Raw genomic sequence first — 23,883 nt, 5'->3', positions numbered from 1 at the left:
TAAGGTGGAGGGTTCTTGATTGGATCCGTATGCGAAAAAGGTGTATTAATTTCCGCCGCCAATTTTTGTATTTCCTTTGCATTTTTCCGAATTACTTCTGCGCTTCTATCATTCTTAACTTTTGTTGCTTTAACCAATCAACCAAATTAAGCAATCAATCAATCAATCAATCAATCAATCAAACCAATTAATCAATCAGTCCAATCAATCAATCCTGATTGGATTGATTGATTGGACTGATTGATTGGACTGATTAACCCTAACCCTAACCCATCGACAAAATCAATTAACCAATCAACAAAAATCAACTAATCAATCAACAAAATCAATCAACCAATCAACAAAAATCAACTAATCAATCAACCAATTAATAAAAATCAACTAATCAATTAATGTTAGGTGTTGTGCACTCAATTCATTACTCGATTGCGTGTACTCAGTCCGTTGCCAAGCCTTATTCTAAACCAACTACAGCAGGTATACACGTGAATGCAAATCCTGCAATTTATTAACCCCAATTCGGTTTAGAAGTGTTTAAATACTCATATAATAAAATATATGAAAGTACACCAAAGGCATATCAGTGATGGTAACTATAAATGAGCACAATTAAATATAGTCAAAAAGCAGGTATAAAAGAGCTGTGGACAAGAACTGTACTGGACTGGATTGATGCTGCACCCTCTGTCGTCAGCAATCCTCGTATCCTGGCCAGGTTTTCACGTCCTCTGCAGCCCCCTGTCTGCATTTTTAGCTCCCCCACATACAGATGATAGGGAGGAAGGAGGAGGCCCCCCTTTCCCAACCAAACTCCAATAGAATAAAATAGAAAAAGAAATTGAAGTTGAAGGTCTCCGTTTGGCAAAGACAAACTCAATAGATAACCAGTGTTTGTAGATTACTTCAAAAAGTTACTTCATAGTCCTGCATAGGCATATAAATATCTCAAATGATCTCTTCATTTTTCTTCAAAATCATAAACGTCTTTTCTGGGGGCTCATACACTTTAACCCATTTAAAAATGTTCCCTTAACAGAGACTCATCATTTGTAGCAGATTCGAAAATGTTCCCCAGAAAGCTCATCAGTTTTAGCCAAATGAAAGTCCTCTGAGAAAAAGTTCATATATATATACAGTGGGGCAAAAAAGTATTTAGTCAGCCACCAATTGTGCAAGTTCTCCCATTTAAAAAGATGAGAGAGGCCTGTAATTTTCATCATAGGTATACCTCAACTATGAGAGACAGAATGAGAAAAAAAAATCCAGGAAATCACATTGTAGGATTTTTAATGAATTAATTGGTAAATTCCTCAGTAAAATAAGTATTTGGTCACCTACAAACAAGCAAGATTTCTGGCTCTCACAGACCTGTAACTTCTTCTTTAAGAGGCTCCTCTGTCCTCCACTCGTTACCTGTAGTAATGGCACCTTTTTGAACTCGTTATCAGTATAAAAGACACCTGTCCACAACCTCAAACAGTCATACTCCAAACTCCACTATGGCCAAGACCAAAGAGCTGTCAAAGGAGACCAGAGACAAAATTGTAGACCTGCACCAGGCTGGGAAAACTGAATCTGCAATAGGTAAGCAGCTTGGTGTGAAGAAATCAACTGTGGGAGCAATTATTAGAAAATGGAAGACATACAAGACCACTGCTAATCTCCCTCGATCTGGGGCTCCACGCAAGATCTCACCCCGTGGGGTCAAAGTGATCACAAGAACGGTGAGCAAAAATCCCAGAACCACACGGGGGGACCTAGTGAATGACCTGCAGAGAGCTGGGACCAAAGTAACAGAGGCTACCATCAGTAACACACTACGCCGCCAGGGACTTAAATCCTGCAGTTCCAGACGTGTCCCCCTGCTTAAGCCAGTACATGTCCAGGCCCTTCTGAAGTTTGCTAGAGGGCATTTGGATGATCCAGAAGAGGATTGGGAGAATGTCATATGGTCAGATGAAACCAAAATAGAACTTTTTGGTAAAAACTCAACTCGTCGTGTTTGGAGGAGAAAGAATGCAGAGTTGCATCCAAAGAACACCATACCTACTGTGAAGCATGGGGGTGGAAACATCATGCTTTGGGGCTGTTTTTCTGCAAAGGGACCAGGACGACTGATCCGTGGAAAGGAAAGAATGAATGGGGCCATGTATCGTGAGATTTTGAGTGAAAACCTCCTTCCATCAGCAAGGGCACTGAAGATGAAGCGTGGCTGGGTCTTTCAGCATGACAATGATCCCAAACACACCGCCAGGGCAACGAAGGAGTGGCTTCGTAAGAAGCATTTCAAGGTCCTGGAGTGGCCTAGCGAGTCTCCAGATCTCAACCCCATAGAAAATCTTTGGAGGGAGTTGAAAGTCCGTGTTGCCCAGCGACAGCCCCAAAACATCACTGCTTTAGAGGAGATCTGCATGGAGGAATGGGCCAAAATACCAGCAACAGTGTGTGAACACCTTGTGAAGACTTACAGAAAACGTTTGACCTCTGTCATTGCCAACAAAGGGTATATAACAAAGTATTGAGATGAACTTTTGTTATTGACCAAATACTTATTTTCCACAATCATTTGAAAATAAATTCATTAAAAATCCTACAATGTGATTTTCTGGATTTTTTTTTCTTATTCTGTCTTTCATAGTTGAGGTATACCTATGATAAAAATGACAGGCCTCTCTCATCTTTTTAAATGGGAGAACTTGCACAATTGGTGGCTGACTAAATACTTTTTTGCCCCACTGTATATATATACATACTGTTTCGAAATGTCCTCTTCTTGGAGGCTCATATATTTTATTAATACGAACTTTCACCAAGAGCTCTCATTCATACATTTCCCTATAGCATGCTTTTCCTTGCCGCTCCTATTATCCCTTTATTTCTAAATTTCTGCTACCTTAATAGGTGTAAAATACTCAAATGACTAATCCCAACATTTGTTCGTCAACAAATGCCAAATAGAAACCAATGAATTTCTTATTCTACACCCAGTTCCGAGAAAAGACCCAAAAAATCAACCTAGTAACTTTTCAGGATTTTTAGGCCCATCTAACATCGCCTCTTCTGAGGGCTTTATCCAAATCCGCGGCTCCTTTTTCCTTTTATTTCCTTTATCCTTATTCCTTTCTTTATTTTTACCGTTGACCAATTGCCCTGGGCCCAGGGTTATCTACCTTACCTTCCAAATCTGACTATCTTTCAAAGTCAATTTTCACGCAGTGTCTACTTTACAAATGTCTTACCGTTAAGAAGCTGAGGGTCCATCTTCGTTAATCTTGCACCGTAATGTAGCTCCCTTTTTCGTTATTAATTAGGCTTATTCTACCCTTTTGCGTTTAATTTCACATCCTTTATTTATACGTATATTCCTTCCTATTCCTGTTTCCCTATTTCTTTTACTTCAATACACTCCCCCCTATTGCGTCGTGCACTACGCAATAAATTCCCAATTTAGAACGGAGTCTCTCTCCAACATCAACACAAACATGGCATACACCCACACATCAGTTCGCCCGGTGCGAGCCAGAGCAACACACACACATCCAACCCAACAAATGCTCACCGGACTGTGACGCCTTGGCAGGAGATGTGTTGTAGAGTCGCCGAAGATTGCAAGACGGCCAAGTTCGTGACGCCAAGTGTGAAGTATATCTTGTAGCGATGTTTGTGAAGAAGGTGAAGAAGTCTCCGGAGACACCAGCTTGTATATAATAAGGTTTATTACAACAGCATAGTATCATACACCAACACGGGCAATACGAGGTTCCCAGAGCCAATTGTGGAAGTCCCCCCAAAATCTCTTTGTGCATGCAATTTATAAGAGAAAATGTGTGTGTGTGACCAAATGCGATGTTCTATAAGGATGTGTACCCAAATAAGGTGAGCTATACGTTTGTCTTTTTCTTACTCATCCATGGAGGCCTTCTGACATATTCCAGAGGTTTGTTATACAACACCCTGTTGTACAACATCACTCTCTGCACTCTCTATGACCTCAGAGGGTAACTAACTGTATATGAACTGATTTAACTAACTGTATGTATGAACAGATTTAATACACCACACTGTCCTTGTGACAGCGGAGCTGGAGCATTCTGTTGGAGAAGGAGCTCCGCTGTCTGTCCAGCTGCAGGTGGAGAGGGTGGGTGGGGTTATCCATGATGGATAACAGTCTCTTCAGAGTCCTCCTCTCCACCACAGCCTCAAAGTTGTCCAGTTTGATGCCGATGACAGAGCCATCTTTCCTGATCAGTTTATTAAGTCCCCCCCCAGCAGATGGCAGCAAAGAAGAGTGCAGTAGCAACAACTGATTGGTAAAAGATCTCCAACATCTTGCTGCACACGTTGAAGGATCTCAGCCTCCTCAGGAAATAGAGTCGGCTCATCCCCTTATTGTAAACAGCGTCAGTGTTGGCCTTCCAGTTCAGTCCATTGTTGAAGTGCACTCGAAGGTACTTGTAATCCTCCACCACAGCCACATCCTCAAACCAGAATGCACAGGGGCAGTGGAGACGTCCTCTTCTTCCTGAAGTCAATGACCATCTCTCTGGTCTTGGCCACATTCAGATTTGATGGTTTCTTCCAGTCCACTCCACAAAATTATCCACCAGCACTCTGTACTCCTCCTCCCGTCTATCCCTTATACAGCCCACCACTGCAGAGTCATCCGAAAATGTCTGCAGGTGGCATGACTTGAGTTGATAGTTGATGAGTTAGTAATCCAGGAGATGGTGAACGCGTCTACCCTCATAGCCTGCAGCTTGTCACTCAGAAGCCGTGGCTGGATCGTGTTGAATGCACTGGAGAAATCAAAGAAGGGGATTCTCACAGTGCACCCCGATCCATCCAGGTATGAGTGAGCATGCTGCAGTAGGTAGATAATGGCATCGTCCACCCCCAGATGAGGCTGGTAGGCAAATCGCAGAGGGTCAAGAAATTATCTCACCTGCGGTCTGAGATGGGACAATACCAGTCTCTCCAGCACCTTCATCACATGAGATGTGAGAGCTACTGGCCGATAGTCATTGAGCCCAGAAGGGGTCGTCTTTTTAGGGACAGGAACAACGCAGGATGTCTTCCACAGCACCGGGATGTTCTCCAGGTACAGGCTCAGGTTGAACAGGTGTTGAAGAACAGGAGACAGCTGGCTGGCACAGGTCTTCAGAACCCTTGGGCTGATGCCGTCAGGGCCTTCAGATTTGCCTTGGTGTAGTTTCTCCAGCTGTCTCTTAACCTGGCCCGTACTCACAGTGAGGCAGGGGACTGTGTACTAAGCACAGATGTACAGACTGACGGTCCACAGTTGCAACAGAGGATGATGGTGAGGAGCACCCTAGGGTGACGTCACATGCCTCAGACAGTGGCAGATATCCCAGTAGGGAGCACACACCCCCAGAGCACCTGAGAGGTTATGCTCAGGAAGATAGTGATGAGGATGATAAAACACTCACTAGTGTAGATTATTGCTACAGAGCAGTTTGCGGTGTACCTCTGAGCTTTTAAAGAGGTCATGACATCAACTGAGTCAGAAAACTGGGGAAAAGCGATGGATGAGGAAATTAAGTCTCTAGAACAGGGGAGTGTGGTGCTCGCACCCCCAGGGGTGCGCGAGCTGCCACCAGGGGATGCGCGAGATGAAACATGTAATGGTGGTCTGGTGTAAAAACAGTGTTGTTTTTTAAGTGGGATTTTTCCATAGGCTACAATAAAAAACAGGAACAATAAACATTTCCTTTGTAATCCTTTTAATAAAAAACTATAATTTATTAGTTTTCGATAGAAACGTAGACGAAGACAGCGGCTGTCTTCTACGTTTCACTGTAGCCTAGGATATATGCGTGCCAAGCCGTTTCATTCATTCTTTCAAATATGATTAACTGGCTGAAATCAGGGAAACTGTGAAGTGGAACTTCTCATAACAAAGTTGTTTATATGGCGATAAAACAAAGCTTTGTTGCGTTTTGGGGTTTTTTTTGCGTTTTTTGGGGGGGTGCATCAACCCGGTTGGGACGTAGAAGGGGGTGCGCTGCAAAAAAAGTTTGGGACCGCTGCTCTAGAAGACAACCAGACTTTTACCCTGACAAAATTGCCAGAGGGCAGGTAAACAGTGGGAGGTAAATGGGTCTATTCAGTTAAGGGCGACGTTGACAGACACGACAAGTACAAGGCTAGATTCGTAGCAAAAGGATACAGTCAGAGGGCTGGGATAGATTATGGGGAGACGTTCTCACCGACAGCCAACCAAGTGTATGTGTATTATTGCAGAAGGCAGCCCAGGAAGATTTGATTTTACAACAGATGGATGTAAAGATGGCCTATCTGCATGCTCCCATCGATCACAACGTTTACATGGAACAACCCAAGGGTTATGTAAAGGAGGGAGAAAAGCTGGTGTGTAAGCTAGAGAAGTCAATTTACGGCCTGAAACAGCCACGGCGAAAGTTAAAAACATGCTTTCTACAACTGGAACTGGAACGTTTTGACATGCAGGAGTGCAGGGTAAGAGAAACGCCATGTGACCAAAAGTTAGACTACACTGAAGATGCACCTAAAATGGTGGATGTGAGGAAGTACAGAGAGGCTGTGGGCAGCCTTATTTATTTGACTACCTGTACACGTCCAGACCTATGTTTCGTGGTAAGCAAGTTATCACAGCATTTTGCTGAAACAACAGATGAGCATTGGGTTACAGTAAAACATGTTTTGCGTTATCTCAGGGGTACTGCAGACAAACAGCTTTGCTTCAGAAAGAGCAGCGAGAAACTAGGCCTACATGCATATAGTCACGCCGATTGGGCTGCAGATAAAACCGATAGACGCGGTACGATAGGTACGACAGGGTTCTGTGTGAGCATGGGTAAGGACAGCTCATTAGTCTCTTTGAAAACCAAAAAACAGTCAACAGTAGCGCTTTCTACATGTGAAGCAAAGTATATGGCTCTAGCTCTAACTATACAGGAGTGTATTTATTTGGAGCAGCTACTGAAAGGTATAGATACATAAGGAAACTGTTGTTCTCGAGGACAATTAGGGTACAATAGCCCTAGCTACAAATCCTGTGTGTAGACAAAGGTGTAAACATGTGGATATTAAATACCACTTCATTAGGTCCACCATAAGGGAGGGGAAGATGTCACTAGTTTATTGCCCTACAGACGAAATGGTTGCAGATATGATGACCAAACCTGTCTCCAAACTGAAGCTGAGGAAATTTGCAGGGGTCATGTTTGGTGTGTAAAATGTGTTGAAGAAGCCCACATTTGAATCTACCATGTTTTTGTTTTGTTAATTAAATATGAACAGGTATTCAGTAAGCACATAATTCATAAGTGGGAGTGTTGAGGTTTAACATATTAGAGATATGTATATCAGAATCAGAATAACTTTATTTATCCCACAGAGGGGAGATTTCCATTTGTACAGCAGAAAGAGCCAAAGACAGCTTAATATTATCACACCCAAAATACATTAAATATGAACAGTTATTCAGTAAGCACATAATTCATTAATGGGAGTGTTGAGGTTTAACATAATAAAGATATGTATATCAGAATCAGAATAACTTTATTTATCCCACAGAGGGGAGATTTTCATTTGTACAGCAGAAAGAGCCAAAGACAGCTTAATATTATCACACCCAAAATACATTAAATATGAACAGTTATTCAGTAAGCACATAATTCATTAATGGGAGTGTTGAGGTTTAACATAATAAAGATATGTATATCAGAATCAGAATAACTTTATTTATCCCACAGAGGGGAGATTTTCATTTGTACAGCAGAAAGAGCCAAAGACAGCTTAATATTATCACACCCAAGATACAAAACATATATACAAGAAGCACACAACTTACTAAATACACAAAAGTAGACCTCAGAAACCCTTCTGAGTATAGCAGCCATGGTATATATTGCAGTTATTAACACAACAAGGGGGTGCTATAGTCAGTGTTATTATATGTGTGGGGTCTACCGGGGGCCATGATGGTTATACAGTCTGACCACTGCAGGAAGGAAGGACCTGTGGTATCTCTCCATGAGCCACCATGGGTGCAGCAGCCTGTCGCTGAAGGAGCTGCACAGTGCGGACAGGGTGTCCTGGAGGGGGTGGGACACATTGTCTAGCAGGGATGACAGCTTGGCTGCCATTCTCCTGTCTCCCACCTCCTCCACAGTGTCCAGAGGACTCCCCAGGACAGAGCTGGCCTTCCTCATCAGTCTGTGAGATGCTGCAGCCCCAGCATGCCACACCATAGAAAATGACTGATGCCACCACAGAGTCAAAGAAAGTTCAGAATGATTTAAAGGGTTGTATAAATATTTTTCAGTACAAGAAGATGTATAAAAAAAGAGTAACTAAACATTATGAAGTGGCAGGTAATCTGTTTCCTTAGTTGATTGTGAATTAGTGTATATGTTGCTTGTTTCTTTTCTCACGTAACTAAGTATGTGTTGTAAGTAACTATGACAGACCATCTATTTTGATTGTTTATTTATGTTTTGAGTAAGGGGCAGGCAAAATAAGATTTATTCTTCTCCCTGCTCCTTTTCGCTCATGGAATGTGTAAATAGAGTTGTGTTTTGAATGTGAATTGATTTTCTTTTCTTTTTTTCTTATGTTGTGCACCATCATGAGCGGAACAAATAAAAAATGAATGAATGAAATGAAAGTCTGAAGGAGTGCCCCATGGACCCCAAAAGACCTCAGTCTCCTCAGCAGAAAGAGTCTGCTCTGTTCCTTCTTGTAGAAAGCGGCAGAGTTATTGGACCAGTCCAGTTTGTTGTTCAGATTAAAGGTCTATCCTGCGTTGAGCTGGAGATGGTTCCTCAACAACAACAGAGGAAGAAATCCTGCGTCAGCTCCCTGTCGACCTCATTGGAGATGAAGCCGACGATGGCGGGGTCGTCAAAGAACTTCTGCAGGTGACAGGTCGCCGTGTTCTTTGTGAAGTCTGCAGTGTAGAGGGTGAAGAGAAACGGTGCCAGCACTGTCCCCTGGGGGGCCCCCGTACTGCAGATGATCAGAATCAGAATCCCTTTTTTCGTCCCACAGAGGGGAAATTCTAATTTGCTACAGCAGCAACAGAGCCAAACAGAGCCGAACTGCAGCGGGTTCAATCGAATCTGAATGTGGCCAAGACCAGAGAGATGGTCATTGACTTCAGGAAGAAGAGGACGTCTTCACTGCCCCTGTGCATTCCGGGTGAGGATGTGGCTGTGGTGGAGGATTACCATTGTCGAGGTGCACCTTCGAGTGCACCTCGACAATGGACTGAACTGGAAGGCGAACACTGACGCTGTGTACAAGAAGGGGATGAGCCGACTCTATTTCCTGAGGAGGCTGAGATCCTTCAACGTGTGCAGCAAGATGTTGGAGATGTTTTACCAGTCTGTTGTTGCTACTGCACTCTTCTTTGCTGCCGTCTGCTGCTGGGGGGGCAGCATCAGGGCCGGTGACAACAGCAGAATCAATATATTGATCAGGAAAGCTGGCTCGGTCATCGGTATCAAACTGGACAATTTAGAGGCTGTGGTGGAGAGGACGACTCTGAACAGACTGTTGTCCATCATGGATAACCCCACCCTGTCCACCTGCAGCTGGACAGACAGGACAGGTACAGGAGAACATTCCTGCCTACTGCAATAACTCTGTACAATAATTCACATCTGGCTGGCCGACAACTCACTGCTCCCTAGCCTCTCTGTGAACTGGACTTAAGATGCACTCCTTCACAGTTAACATTGCACATTTACATTATATTGATTTACATTATTGCCTTTTTGTACATTTGTATATTTCTCATTTTTATTCATTTTCATTTCTATTTTTATTTTATATTCTTTTATAGATTTGCTTCTTTTGTTTTTAGCTGCTGCAACGGGAAAAAAAATCCCAGTTTTGGATAAAAAAAGTATTTCTGATTCTGATTCTGATGGTCTCACTAGGAGCCTAGGGTGTCCAAGGACCAGCCTCTCCAGGGTCTTCATCAGCTGCGATGTCAGTGCCACCAGCCGGTAGCTGTTGAAGTCCTTGGGGTGTGGGGTCTTTGGCACAGGGTACTACACAGGACGTCTTCCACAGTAGTGGTACCCCCCTTGCTTCAGGGTCAGGTTGAACAGAAACTCCACAATCCCACACAGCTCGTCTGCGCAGGATTTGAGGAGCCTCGAGCTGATGCCATCGGGACCCGTTGCCTTGCGTGCCTTACCCTTCTGCAGCTCCATCATCACCTGATTGGTTGTTAGGGACAAGGTGCCGTCAGCGGGTGGGGAGGTTGAAACAGGGACTGGTGTGAAGAATGTCTGTAAACTGTTGCTCTGGGGCTGGGTGGAAGTGTGAGAGGGGAAAAAGTAGCCAAAGCAGCGCAAAAATTATGTGCTTGTCGTCCATAGTGCAACTATATGTTGAAAAAAGAGCTATATACAATAAATAAAAACAAAACAGCAAAAAAAAAGCACGTTAAATAAATACATATATATATATATATATATAAGTTCTGACAGTTCTCATGTCACTTGTGTTCAACAAATAAACAACGCCGAGATGAATGACTAAATTGAACTGTGAGAAAAGGCCCCTTTCCGCTGCAGATAGACAAAAGGTAGGCTATAAGTCAAATCTGTTAACAATATGAACATATTAAAAAAATAAATACAAATATATTTATTATAAACGTGTTAGGCCTTAACCTATCATTGTGTATATCACCATTAAATGAAGTTTTCAAAAGTTTAAGAAACCCCACACAGCTCAGTAAACACTGAAATGTTGACTTCATTTGATCATTTCAGTGAAAAAAGTAACGTTCATATTTGTCCTTTTGATAAATATAATGTTTACCGTTCAAAACAAAGCACTTTGGCTAATAACGGCACTATTTGTAATTTGCTTAATAAGTACCGTAACTTTCATCATTCGCATTTCTTGGTCACGATCGGTTGTTTCCGTGAACGGCCGAATGTTGTGTTACGGTAAATGTTGCGGCCGCAAGGCATGTGGGATATCCTTTTCTCTTTTCTTTTCGTAGAGGAAAGTCCAGTGTTTCCTAAACTAAAGGAGGTTATAAAGGAAGTTCCTATCATTTTACGTTCAATGTGAATGGGGAGGTCCGTCTAGCGTTAGCGGAACGGAACCGTGTGTACGGGCCGTGACTGAGCACTGAACTCAGTTTCCCATCATCCTTTGCCGCCCGGTTAGTGGGGAAGGAAAATGGCGGCGATGGATGAAACTGGATTGCTATTGCGCTTTTAAAACGACTAAAAGCCGTTCTTCCCCTTTTTCACGGTTCATCAAATGTTATGCAAGAAGGCAGCGTTAATATCCTGCTTCAGATTAGACGACTACAGGACTACAGGTAAACCAGCCGCATACAGCCCCTCTCGCTACCATTAGGGAACATGAGCTACTGTAGGAGAAATAGTGAAGCTAGCTAGCTAACTGAATGCCTCCGTGTTTATAGAGTGTGCATTCCAAACGTACGTGGAGCATTCAAAGCGACAATTACAAATATGAAACACTGGCTCACGTGGACACACCATGTTACGTTTATTTATTTCTTACATTAAAAGAGTTAGAAAATACACAGGGCAGGGAGGCAGGGAACGCTACACAGGGCAGTGACGGTTCACGGAACATAGCAGGAATACAAGTCATTTGCCAAACGGGAGAAATCGATACACGGGGTATTACCTTAAATATACAGGCTATGGTAATAACCTTATACATACAAGTTATATTTATAACCTTATACATACAGTCTATGGATAGAGCCCGTTTGCATTAAATCCCAGATTTGACTGATTCTGCAAACATGATTTAAGCATCGAGAAACAGGTATAAGCTACTAATTCACGGCTGGCCTTATATTTTCCAAACTCACAAATACCAAAATGAACGTGTAACTTATTGTGAGGATTGAAATAAAGGAAAGTGAAATTTTGCTTGGGGGGGCGCAGCTCAGCAAAGAAAACCAAAAACACATTTAAGAACAACACACTGTAATGTTGCCTAAACACTAGGGCTGGGAATCACCAGAGGCCCCACGATATGATATTATTTCGATTTTTAAAAAATTGTGAGTTTTCCAATAACATATATTGCGATTTATTACATTTTTTCAACTGCAAATTATGTCCCCAAAGGGAAACATCAGTGTTATCTAAAAGGATAAAGTTTTCAGTATGTTCATCTCACTTCAATCATTTTTTATTGCAGCAAAATGTGATTGTCAAACAGACACTGACCAACACTGTCATAAAAATCTGTCTTAAATGTTGCATGTATAACAATTTTGCACAATACAAGATCGATATTTGGCGTATCGATACGATGTTGCAAACACAAAATATTGCAATACTATGCAGTATCGACTTTCCCCCCCACCCCTACTAAACACGGGCCAGTATCACTACTTGAACATACATTTTGCCCTCCTTTCCTTCTGGCCTGCAAATTTCTCAATGACTTTCTGGTTAAAGTCAGTCATCTCAGTCACCAGTTTCTTTTCCATTGACAGCATGGCCAATGCATTCAGCCTCTCCTGGGTCATGGTGTTTCTGGGAAAGGTTTTAATTATTTTCAAGGTTGAGAAGCACCTCTCTGCTTCTGCCGTGGTCATGGGTGTGGTGATAAGGATCTTTAGGAGAGTGACAGTCTCTGAAAAGACTTCTTCAAGATTATTCTCCATGAACAACTGGAATAGGTCCACAGCACCACGACAGGCTTTTAACTCTTCCTTGCTGTAGATGAGACTAAGCTCTGTCTTCAGCTTGCTTCCATTGAGCACTGGGTAGGCTTTCAAGGTGTTGCTCAGTGCATCTTCAGGAAATGCCCTCTTGTACTGCTCAAACCTGTCTCCCTGCAGCAAGCTGGCACTGACAAGGTGGTCCCTGAAGGAGAAGCGTTCCCTGGTGTATCGCAGACCTACATAGAGAAGAATTTAAAAATAATAATATGTAGAGTTGACAAAATGCCCATTTCACCTAACAGCACCTAAAATGACCAACAGGCAACAGTTTCATTTCTAAATATAGAACTAGAAATCATTTTTACTGCCGCTGTTACATTCTATGAAGTAGAAAAAGAGTAGGAAAATATTAGCTAACAAGGTCATTTATAGAGCCCTTTACTGCCATCTGTTGGACAAAATGTGAGTGGTTATTACTTAAATCTTGTAGCAAGGATCAGGAAGTTAAACACTTTTACATGGCCATTTTCATTTTAAAGTTCTCTCAGGCGGCGGAATCGACAGAACCCATGTTATTTGTAAGCACTGCAAAGTTGAATTTTCTTATCACCGGAGTCTGAAATATCACTTGCCTGCTGCTGAAGTTTTAAATCGGGTCGGTCATGTCCAAGCTCCTTTATCCTCTTTTTTTCTTCCAGCGAACGACTTGTGAAAGGGTGTTTTTGTAGGCAAATAATTAAATTTTCTTTGATTTCAGACGCGGGTCCGCTTGAAGTTGCCATCCCGTGAAGGTACTGTCGATCGGGGGGGGGGCTAGCTAGCTCGTAGCTAAGGAGCAGGAGTGACATGTGGGTGTGAACTTGAATGATAGGGTCGAGTATTCCAATCACATTAGATCAAAAAACAGAAAAACAATACTAATTCGCTGTCAATAAATATGGGAGGGTCTGGGGCGCACGGAGCTGCGACCCATGGAAAATCTGAAATAGCCAATAAGAGACCACCCTCAGGTCACCTGCTTGCCAAAAGTTGAAGGATTTACATCACTCCCATTTGGCCGGCGCCCTTTACCCAAGAAGTGTGTGTATTCACACAGAAATTTACCAAATACAATTTTCGAAACAATTTTAAATTAATGCTGAAGGATTAATGCTAGGAAACAATTTTTAAAAATTATTTCGCGTTATTAATTGAACTTATTTTTAACATGTTTAGGTAGACTTTCTTCTCTAGATATTTGGAGGGGGCGGCGCCCCGCATTAACCAGCCGCCACTGCTTGCTACACTCTTCTGTCCACTCGTTTGGACGATAAATTCCAATTAATGATTGCATGTAACTATTTTAATAAATAATACTTTACGCACAAAATTCAGAACTTAGTTCGGCCAACTCCCACTGTGCATAGCGGCAATCTGAATAGCTCTTATCATGGATTTACTCAAATACTCAAAATAATTTGTTAAATGTCTAGAGATAAGGCAAAACATTTCTTTTGTTAAATCTCAACTAATACAGTGTAGCAACTCAACAAATATTTGATTAAAATATACATAGGAGTGGGTATCGTTAAATTGTTTACGGTACTACTACTTAACCGGTACTTTAACGGTATTCTTATCGGTACTTTAAAATATTTTTTAAAAGGAAAAACTAAACAAATTGGAAACCGAGTTTACATAGCTTTATTTAAATGTCAAATAAATAAAATATATATTATTGTTATATTGTACTGTACTTAAGTACAATTTTGAGGGTCTGTACTTTACTTGAGTGTTTAATTATTTGCTTCTCTGTACTTCTACCCCACTACAGTTCAGAGGTAAATAGTGTACTTTTACTCCACTACATTTATTTGATCCCTTAAATTACTTTACAGATTTGGATGAATTATGTGAAATATAATCAACCCTTAAATCAGACTTTAGTTCACCTGGAGTAAATTCAGCAGCTACCCAAAGCCATTCAAACTAGCTGCACCTTTACCAGCTTTGACGAGATAGGGAGATCTCTCTTCTGGAGTGAATATAGTGGAAATAATGATATTGCAAATTAAAACGTAGTTGTTTGGGTAAAATGTGAAAGATAACGTTCACGTAGCAAGAATAAATATGAATTATACTGTATATATTTTATTTCTCCAGTACCGCTAACAATACCCATAACGTTTGAGCTGATCAATACCACTGTCTTAAAAAATGTAGCCCATTGACCCGTTTAGTACCGGGTTTTGGTACCCATCCCTACATGTGAAGTTTTCAGCAAGGATGGTTACTTAAACCAGAGAATCTGATCATTTGTGTTTGGAAGAAGTTAAAAAAGATTTAATGTCTGAGAAGTTTTACTTAAAATGTTGCATTTTCTCCAACCTCAAATCCATTGTTGTCAACATAGATGCCCGAAAGTATGCTCAGAACCACACCGTGGCTACTGAAGGACAAAAGCTAGCAGTGTTGCTTTACTGGTTCATATTGTGAGATGTTTTTTTTATTTTTATTAACCACATTTTAGATAAAAACTTAAAAAATGGTTGAGGTAAGTCTATGGCCATTAGAGGATAAGGACATAGACAACCATTAACCATTAAACCATTAATTGTAATTGATCCAAATTAGCTTGCTCATATCCCTGTATTATCATTCTCAAACTCCTGAAGTGTTCACAAATGCACTGCATGTGTTTGTCTTGTAGGTGTTTTCGTGGATTCCATTTCTGTGACGTATCCTTGCCTGGCACGTCCAACCGCCAGGACCTGCTTTCTGACTGTTGCACGACTAGTTTTTACTGGCCCATGGACTTTACTCCAGCATCAGGCTTCAAAAGGAGGCTTCCTGCCTCCTCTTCCCCAAGTGGAGATAAAGAGATTGCCAGGAGCCCTACTCCCTGCTCGCCATCCTTGTCTCCATCATCTCCATCATCTAATCCGTCTTCCCCCTTATCTACATCCTCCTCTGTTTGCATTAACTCAGGTTATCAGAACCATGTAAAAGGACAGACCCAAGGGACAGAGGTGGCCAATGTGTCCTCCACTTCTGCCTCTCTAGCAAAGCAGTCTCTCGCCTTACCTCCGCCCAACCCCACCTCCTCAGAATCCTTTCGTCACGCTTCAGTGCAGCCAGGTGTTGAGTGTGAAGAAGAGGGCAAGAAAAGGGACATGTATGATCCTTTCAATGAAATTGAGGGAGGGAAGGGGGAAGAAGGGGAGAAATATGACCCCTTTGACCCCACTGGTTCCCCAGAATCAGACACTGATCGAATTGCCAAAGTCAGGGGGGTGAAGAAAAATGCTGAGAGAGGTGATGAGGAGGAAGAGCAAAAAGACGAACCTCCAGATACCACTTATACCCTGACTGACCTGCCAATCCCCAGACCAGCCACCCGGCTCCCGCTCAGGAGGAGAGTGGACTGTAGCACCGCAAAAGCTGGGGAGCAGAGGGAGCGTGCTGATTCTGATCACTCCGAGATAGAGGAGGGGGAGATAGTTGGAGCTGCCGACAGAGATGGAAACAATAAAAGACCAACAATTGGAGAAATTCTCCCACTTAATTCTCCCAGTGTCTCCTTTTTTGGCTTGAAGCCAGAGCGCATTCTTCGGGTGTTGGACGGGGACGGCTTTGTGTCTGTGTGCACAGAGAGCAGCTGGGACGTGGACATGGAGGCTGAAGACGAGCCTGTGGTAGGAGTGGAAGATCTTAGAAGGAAGCTGGTCAACAGGCGAAAGGAAAGATATCTATCTTTTCCTTCTCCTTCCCCTGTCTCTCCTCAGCCACTGCCTCCTCCCTCCCATCCTCCAACTTCCACTCCCTCTCCCCCTCTCACACTTCCGGTAGAACAAGGCCTCAAGAACCACAGTAAGTCCTCCAAGAGTTCCAAAGACCACGACCAACCGAAAAGCAAGAATAAGAAGGCAGGGGAGAAGGAGGAGAGAAGAAAAAAGAATAGAAAGGACAAAGAGGGAGGCCAGGAGAGGAGCAGAGAAAAGGAACAAGGGCACAAGTCCGGGAAGGAGGTTAAGCGAAGAAGGAGCAGCAGGAGCAGTAGCCGTAAGAGAAAGAAAAGACAGCTTAGCAGCCTCGAGCTCTCAAGATCCTGCAACTCTTCAGGAAGAGGGGATCACACCAGACACTCCTTTTCAAGGCTATCTGTAGAAAGACACAGAGAAAAAGATCGAGATAAAGAGAGGGATAGAGAGAGAGGAAGAGAGAGAGACAGGGATAGAGACAGAGAGCAAAATCAGAACAGTGCCCAAAAAAGAGATGAGAGAGTTAAAGATTCTAACTCCAAAAATAAAGAGGGAGAAAGAAAAGCAAGACAACACTCAAGCAGCAGAGAGCGGGGCATTTCAAAGAGTTCTAAAAGAAGCAGGGAGAAAAGGGACGGAGAGAGAGACAGGCAGCATGAAAGGGATCGGCGTCGGGACGGTCGTCCTGTCGTCCCACCCTCTATCCAGGACCTCACTGGGTCGGACCTCTTCGCCATCAAGAGAACAATCACAGTCACCACCACCACAACCACCACCACTGTACCTGGCTCCCCACGACTGGCCCCAGCCTCTCCCTGTCGGCCAACACCTGACTCTGACAAGCCCCACAAGAGGAAGAAGAAGAGGAAGTGGCCCTCAGCTGGAGAGATGGAGGAGCAGGGAAGTTGTCACAGCAAATCACAATCACTTTCTCCACCAAGGTATCAGAGCTACGAGTCGGACCACTATTCAGATAAATTGGAGATTGACGTATTGTCTTTGGATGGAGAGGCTTTGGACTCAGACTACCCATCTTTGGAGGATACACCCCCTGCTGCCCTGCCCCAAGAACCACCTATTGCCAGCCCTAAAACTAACCCCAAAACTGGACGACATCACCCGAAAAAGAAAGCACGCTCATTAAAAAAAATTGCCAAATCTGAATCCTCCTCTTCCAATAAAACCAAAAGTAAATGCCTCTCCTCACTGACAGTCACTTCAGGCCCTGCCTCCACCTCCTCTGGCCTCCCCTCAACAAAGAGAGCCAGGAAGGTGGTGAAGGACAAAAACCGGGACAAAAGCAGCAGGAAAGACCTGGCTCACTCCGGCAAATCAAAGAAAGAAAGCGGCAGTAGTCGGAAAGGCAAGCTTCAGTCCAAAGTGTCTGTGCTTGTGCGTGAGGGTGTGAGCAGCACCACGGGGGCTTCAGTGGGCTCTGGAAAGCTGGGCATGGATCTCATAGGGCCAGGAGGTCCAGGAGGGGGGGCTGGGAGCTCTGTGGTGGGTGGCTCAATTGCAGTAGTCTTCTGCAGGGACAATGAGAGTCGGTCTCCCTTCCTCAAGCCCTGCTCAGAGCCCCTGTCGCGCAGTAAGGACATGGCCAGTATGGGGAAGCGAAGCAGCCTTGCTGCACCACAGTCCTCTTTGACCAGTCCTTCAGGACTGAAGAGCAAGAAAACTAAAGCCAGCTCCATCACCTCCACCTCCTCCTCCGCCTCCTCCCCCTCATCATCTCTGGCAACTAAGCGCCGTCGCCGCCTAGCCAAGAAGACGAGAGAGAAAGCTGGAGTTTTAAGGCTGACTGCTGGAGATGGAAGCCAAACCAAAGCCCCATCTGAGGGCTGGGGGGGGGTCTCTGTTGATCAGTCAGCCAGTGGGGAGGGTAGCAAGTCAATCAGTCCACATACTAGCCAAGCCGGCCCTTTACCATGTTCTTCCTCCTCCTCCTCTTCCTCTTCTTCGTCCTGTACTAGTGTGCTCCCACCCTCTTCCTCCCCCCCCCACACACCTCCACCCTCCACGGCTCCTCTACGGGACACCAGGGAGTCTTCCCCAGACTCTCAGACAGTAGACAGCAGCTGTAAGACTCCAGACCCTTCTTTCCTAGCTGAAGACTGTCCAACTCAGACAAGCCCCACGCCCCAGGCATCCAGTCCTTCCAGCCTGCCCCCCCCGCAGGGAGCAGGTGTCAGCATTGCATTGTCTACACCCACTGCCAAGCCCCCTCCCCTAGAGGATACACCCAAACCCCTGGCCTCCCCTCCTTGCTCATCCTCTACAGCAAGCTGTGGTCTCATTTCTATTTCTCTGCCTCTATCCTCAGCAGACCCTTCCTCCTCCTCCGTGTCTTCCTCCTCTTCTAGTAAGCCTCACCCCCCCCCCTCCCCCCCCTCCAGAATCTCCTGCCCTCCCTTGGAGTCTGCAGACTGGAGTAGACTGTACCACTGGAGGAGTCCTGGCATGTGAGTGTTCCCCAAAGGTCATCAGGACACATGCGATGAAATGACCCCCACTCATTTGATTGTATTTGTTGTTCAGAGGCTTAGCTACAACTTAAGATTTCAACCCTGTGACAGGAAATTAATGATAGTCTTCTAACCTTTAATATTTGTAAAATATATATTTGAACTACAGCTGCACACCAGAGTAGTCTGAGTTATTCCAGAGCATGTAGGAGAACAGTTCCTTCATAATAAACAATACAGCATGCTTTCGACATTTTAAAAAGATTTAAATTGTATTAAAAATAAATACACATCACATGAAATATATCTTATGATGTTATTTTAATCATGAATGTAAAGCCCCAAAGGTGTAAATGTGCTTTTGCTGAATTTCCAGTGACTGCTCTGCTCTTCAAAATGGAGGAGGCCAATATCGCCAGCAGAGCCAAAGCTCAAGAGTTCATTCAAGCAACGAGCCAGGTGAGTGAGGGTCAGCGAGGGTCTCTGTCCCAGCTGGCATTCTCCTGGGTCTTCTTTAGGTTTTTTGGTTTTCTGATATTAAGGGCTCTAAACACACGTCTTTAATTGACCTGTTTTCCAGTGTTCAATCTCCATCACTTCAAGATGATTCATAATCCAATCAAACGAATGACTATCATTAACATGTCAGTTGTGCAGTTTTCAGGATGCAAACCTGTGTCCTTTGGGAGAAAATGTTTTTCTATTTTGGTATAACACCACTTAAGGGACCAGTTCTGGAATAAAAAAAAGCAGATGGAATAAAACATTTACAAAATTGATTGACATTCACATTTGCATATAAGCCTCTTAATGTTACCTGTCTTTATTCTATTCTAATATGTTCAGTCTTTTGGCCTAAAGCCTCTTCCACCTGTTTGTTTAGTGTTATGCAGACTGGACCAACCTTATGTTAGTAAAGCAAAGAGTTGAGTGGGGCTGCAGAAAGCTCTCGCTTGCATAGTAATGTCTTATTTTACTGAATATACATTCTGGTTGCCTTAAGTTGATAAAGAGGATAAATATTTGCGTTCTCAGACCCTCTCTCTCTGTCTGGACAGTGACAGAGAGACAGCCTAAATATTTGTGTAGAAATCAGGTCTACTGAGCCATTGCTTTTTCGTCCTGCAGATCCTCTCACAGGCCAATCAGAGCCAGGCCCAGCAGCTGGCTCCTCCCTCCTCAGCTTCATCCTCACAGATCCCCCCACCTCCCTCTCTGCCCCCCCCTTCTGGTCCGAGCCCAGCCCAGTTCATCCTCCACAGCTCCATTCCATTGGTAGGCTGCACCAAAACTCCCCCCTCACTCCTTCACCCCTCTATTGGTGGTGGATGTGCACAGACCCCGCCCTCCATCATGCCTGGGGGGCGGTCCAGCCTCACTGGGAGCTCTGGAGACACTGGCTGGGACCCTGAGAGTAAAGACCCTGATAAGGTAATGCTGATCAGGATTTGATATGCTCTGCTGTGCTCTGTTCAGCTGTGTCAGTGGTGTCAGGCTCATCTTGTTGCTTTACTTACATCATTTAAACATGTTTCAGACCTCTTAAAACATACATTCATTACAAAAGCTGCTACTGCAACTATTCTCACATTCAAGTATAGATCAGAGTAACACCTACGTCACTTCCTGGCAAAATTACGCCCACTTTTGGGGGAAAACATTCGCTTTCATTTGAATGTTGGTAAATACAGATTCTCAAGTTTTCGGCAATCACGTCAAACAAATGAAGATAACCGCGCCGTTTTTAATATACAAGAAGCCCAATTAGCTCCTGGTCAGACAGGCAAACTGTTAAAAAATGTCATTAGAGATGATGATCGGTTTCGATTTATAGTTTAGTTTAAATCAATAGCGAAATTATGGCCCCGCCCACATTCGTGGGGGAAATAATGCATCAGAGCAAAGAGGAAAATAAAAGTGTCTTCATGTCTTAAAGCTGCTGAGTTATATATTGCACCTCCAACAACAAATAAATCCTTGCCTACAGTTCCTTTACTCCCTCTACAGGAAAAGGAGAGTAAAAGAAAGAATGTAATTCAGAAATCACAGATCAGTGTAAGCCTGCTGCCTGATAATATGTCCCCCAGCATACTGAGCTGACATCATTTCCCTATCGATTTAAATTAAACTATAAATCGACACAGATCATCGATCTCCATTGACATTTGCCCGTGTGACCATCATAATTGGGCTTCTTACTGATAAAAAAATTAAAAAGCGCGGTATCTCAATTTTTCATGTGATTGTCTAAAAATTTGGAATCTCTATTGACCCCTATTCAAATAAAAGTGAATGCTTTCCCCAAAAAGTGGGCGGGACCGTAATTTCGCCAGGAAGTGACGTAGCTGGTACTCAACTATTTGACTGATTAAGTCATTGGAAGTTGAAGTGCACCCAAGATCAATAAAGTAAGCAAAGTTTAAGATGATAACAGCCACAGAGAATGCGAGCATGGCTCCGATGTTTCAATCATACCTGTTGACCTGAGTGTGAAGGAAACAAAGCTTCAATTTGGACTGAAGAATGATTTGATTAGATTTGAGTAATCAAGAGTCAAGATCAATGGGACCTCAACAACCACATTTTGGGCCATAGCATAAAAATTCATCTGGTAATATGAACGTATTACATTGAAGCTAATTAAATAAATGCCAAGTGAAGACATCTTGGCTAGACAAGGATTTAACTGCAACTTGTGTAGTTTGAGGCATTTTTGTTTTAATCCTAAATAGCACTTGTTTTTGTGTTTGTTAAGCAATATTTTAAATTGTTGTATGATAATAGCATTCATTTAACATTTGCCTTAATTGCCCAGTACCTGAAGAAGCTGCATACCCAGGAGCGGGCCGTGGAGGAAGTGAAGCTGGCCATCAAACCGTACTATCAGCGCAAAGACATCAACAAGGACGACTACAAAGACATCCTCAGGAAAGCAGTGCATAAGGTCAGCCCCCCCACCACACACACACACACACACACACACACACACACACACACACACACACATATATAAAACAAAAACTAAATTGAGCTTTAAGGAATGCTTAAACACTAGGGCTGGCGTTATTAATTCACACCAACAATTATTTCATCCCGTTTCTTTTATTAATATTATTATTTTGAAAGTCCTTTTCTCACTGGCTCTGAATACAGAGACAAACCATGGGTCACAGGAGGGGGGATTTTGATCAGTATTGACTTAGGATGGGTGTCATCACGCGTCCCAACCAATGAGAGCATTTGGGGTGGGCCTTAGACTGCTGCAGCGCTCACATGACCCGAAACAGAATGAACTAGGTGGGGGGGGGGCAGAAACAGGGAGAAGGGTACCACGCTCTGACAGGGATACTTTACATCTCTCCCAGACGCTGATAGAACCAAAGTTATTCTGCAGAGTGGGATTTTCTATCCTCTGGACGCTGAGTAGCTTTATAACAAATTGGATAAACGTTGAAGACCTGGCAGTGGCAAACAGCTGTGGTTTTATATTTGATTTGAATACATGAATTAACGTTGAAGTTGAGATTTGCAAGAAATATGTTATACTGCTGTTAAAAAGCACCTTATTTGTTTAAAGTATTTGCTCACTAAATGTTAGTGCATTCTTGTTCATATAGCAGTACTTTTAAAATAAAAGTGCGCAATACACTACTTTTGAATTTTGCGCATAACAATGCGATTAATGGGAGAAAATCTTGTGATTAATTGTAAACATTGTAATTGTTGGACAGCACTATTAAAAACATTAGCAGTGTTCCTACAATGAAGCTACATCAACCAAAGACAAACGTATGACTGATTTAAAACAGGTTGTTAATGACACTGTCAATGTCTCAGATTTGCCACAGCCGCACTGGGGAGATCAACCCGGTCAAAGTCAGCAACCTTGTGAAGCTGTACGTCCAGCGCTACAAATACTTCCGGAAACATGGACGCAAAATGGATGAGGAAGAGAGAGAGGACAGGGAGCCTGGAGCAATGCATTCCTCTGCCTGATACAAGACTCTGACCCTCACCGCCGTCTCCTTCTCTTTATCGTCGTCATAGCCAACTTATCCATGCTTTTTATCTCTATGTTCTCACTGTAAATATGTCTTTCATAGAAAATGTAACATGTATGCAATGTTCGGGATGTACATCCTATCATGTACGCCTCTGTGATCTGATACAGCCCAGTACACCAACTTTGCAATAAATTCTGCCTTTGTGAAGCTCACATTTTATTTAGTTGCCTCTGTCCATGAGAAACTTTGCACTGGTAGCACTAATCGCAGGGCTTTGTTCAACAGCATTTGATAAGGTTTTCATACCTCTTTGTCTCCCCCCATCACTGTGTATCAAATCTAAAACCCAGATGAGATTTCTACCCAGTTAGACTTACCAAACTGTGTTGTAGAATATTGTAAGAACACTACACCACATTTCCCCTGTATCTACCTCTGTCTGTCTTTGCAAACAGTATACCGGTTCAGATACAACGCCTCTGCTGTCTATTGTGTGTGCATGTGTTACTGAGGTTAATATAATGTTGCTAAATCTCTTTCTAAAATACAGTTGTTTTAAAAAAACAGTACCTTATTCAAATAGTCTATTTTTTGTATTTGCTTTACATGTCCTCAGGAACATAAAAGCACTCTAATTTACTTTGTAAATAGAATAGAAAGTCTTGTTCTGTGTTGCTGAAATTAAAGTAGCACAGTTACAGATGGATCATGTCGATAAGCTAAACTATATTCATTGGAAGAGGCTGTATGCAGCAGAGCATCAACAGGTATAAGTACAGACACAGTGAGAAAAGTAAATCACTCTTAAATCAGTTATTTCATTCTTTCTGTGAATGAGTTACATTTTTTATTTGATAAGACATTAAAAAGAGCTTTCATTGTTAAATCCCATATCAAAATGTCCCGATGAGCTTTCTGTTACCCAAAATGTACTTAAAGTAGCGACAGTAAAAGTAGTCATTGTTTGATTGGTCCATTTCAGAATAATA

The 23,883-nt window shown here is 43.0% G+C and overlaps 1 protein-coding gene across 1 annotated transcript; it reads left to right on the top strand.

Moving 5' to 3' along the window:
• Positions 1-11,184: 11,184 nt before the first annotated feature.
• scaf1 (SR-related CTD-associated factor 1) lies at positions 11,185-23,106 on the top strand. Its single transcript, XM_063904782.1, is given in 7 exon segments — positions 11,185-11,353; positions 15,375-18,791; positions 18,793-18,887; positions 19,267-19,349; positions 20,019-20,321; positions 21,706-21,834; positions 22,728-23,106. Coding segments are annotated over 7 exon segments (4,242 nt in total). The 5' UTR covers positions 11,185-11,297; the 3' UTR covers positions 22,887-23,106.
• The last annotated feature ends 777 nt before the right edge of the window (positions 23,107-23,883 follow it).

This window comes from Eleginops maclovinus, chromosome 16 (genome assembly GCF_036324505.1).
Source record: "Eleginops maclovinus isolate JMC-PN-2008 ecotype Puerto Natales chromosome 16, JC_Emac_rtc_rv5, whole genome shotgun sequence".
NCBI lineage: Eukaryota > Metazoa > Chordata > Actinopteri > Perciformes > Eleginopidae > Eleginops > Eleginops maclovinus.
This window is presented reverse-complemented; position numbering and strand designations above follow the sequence as displayed.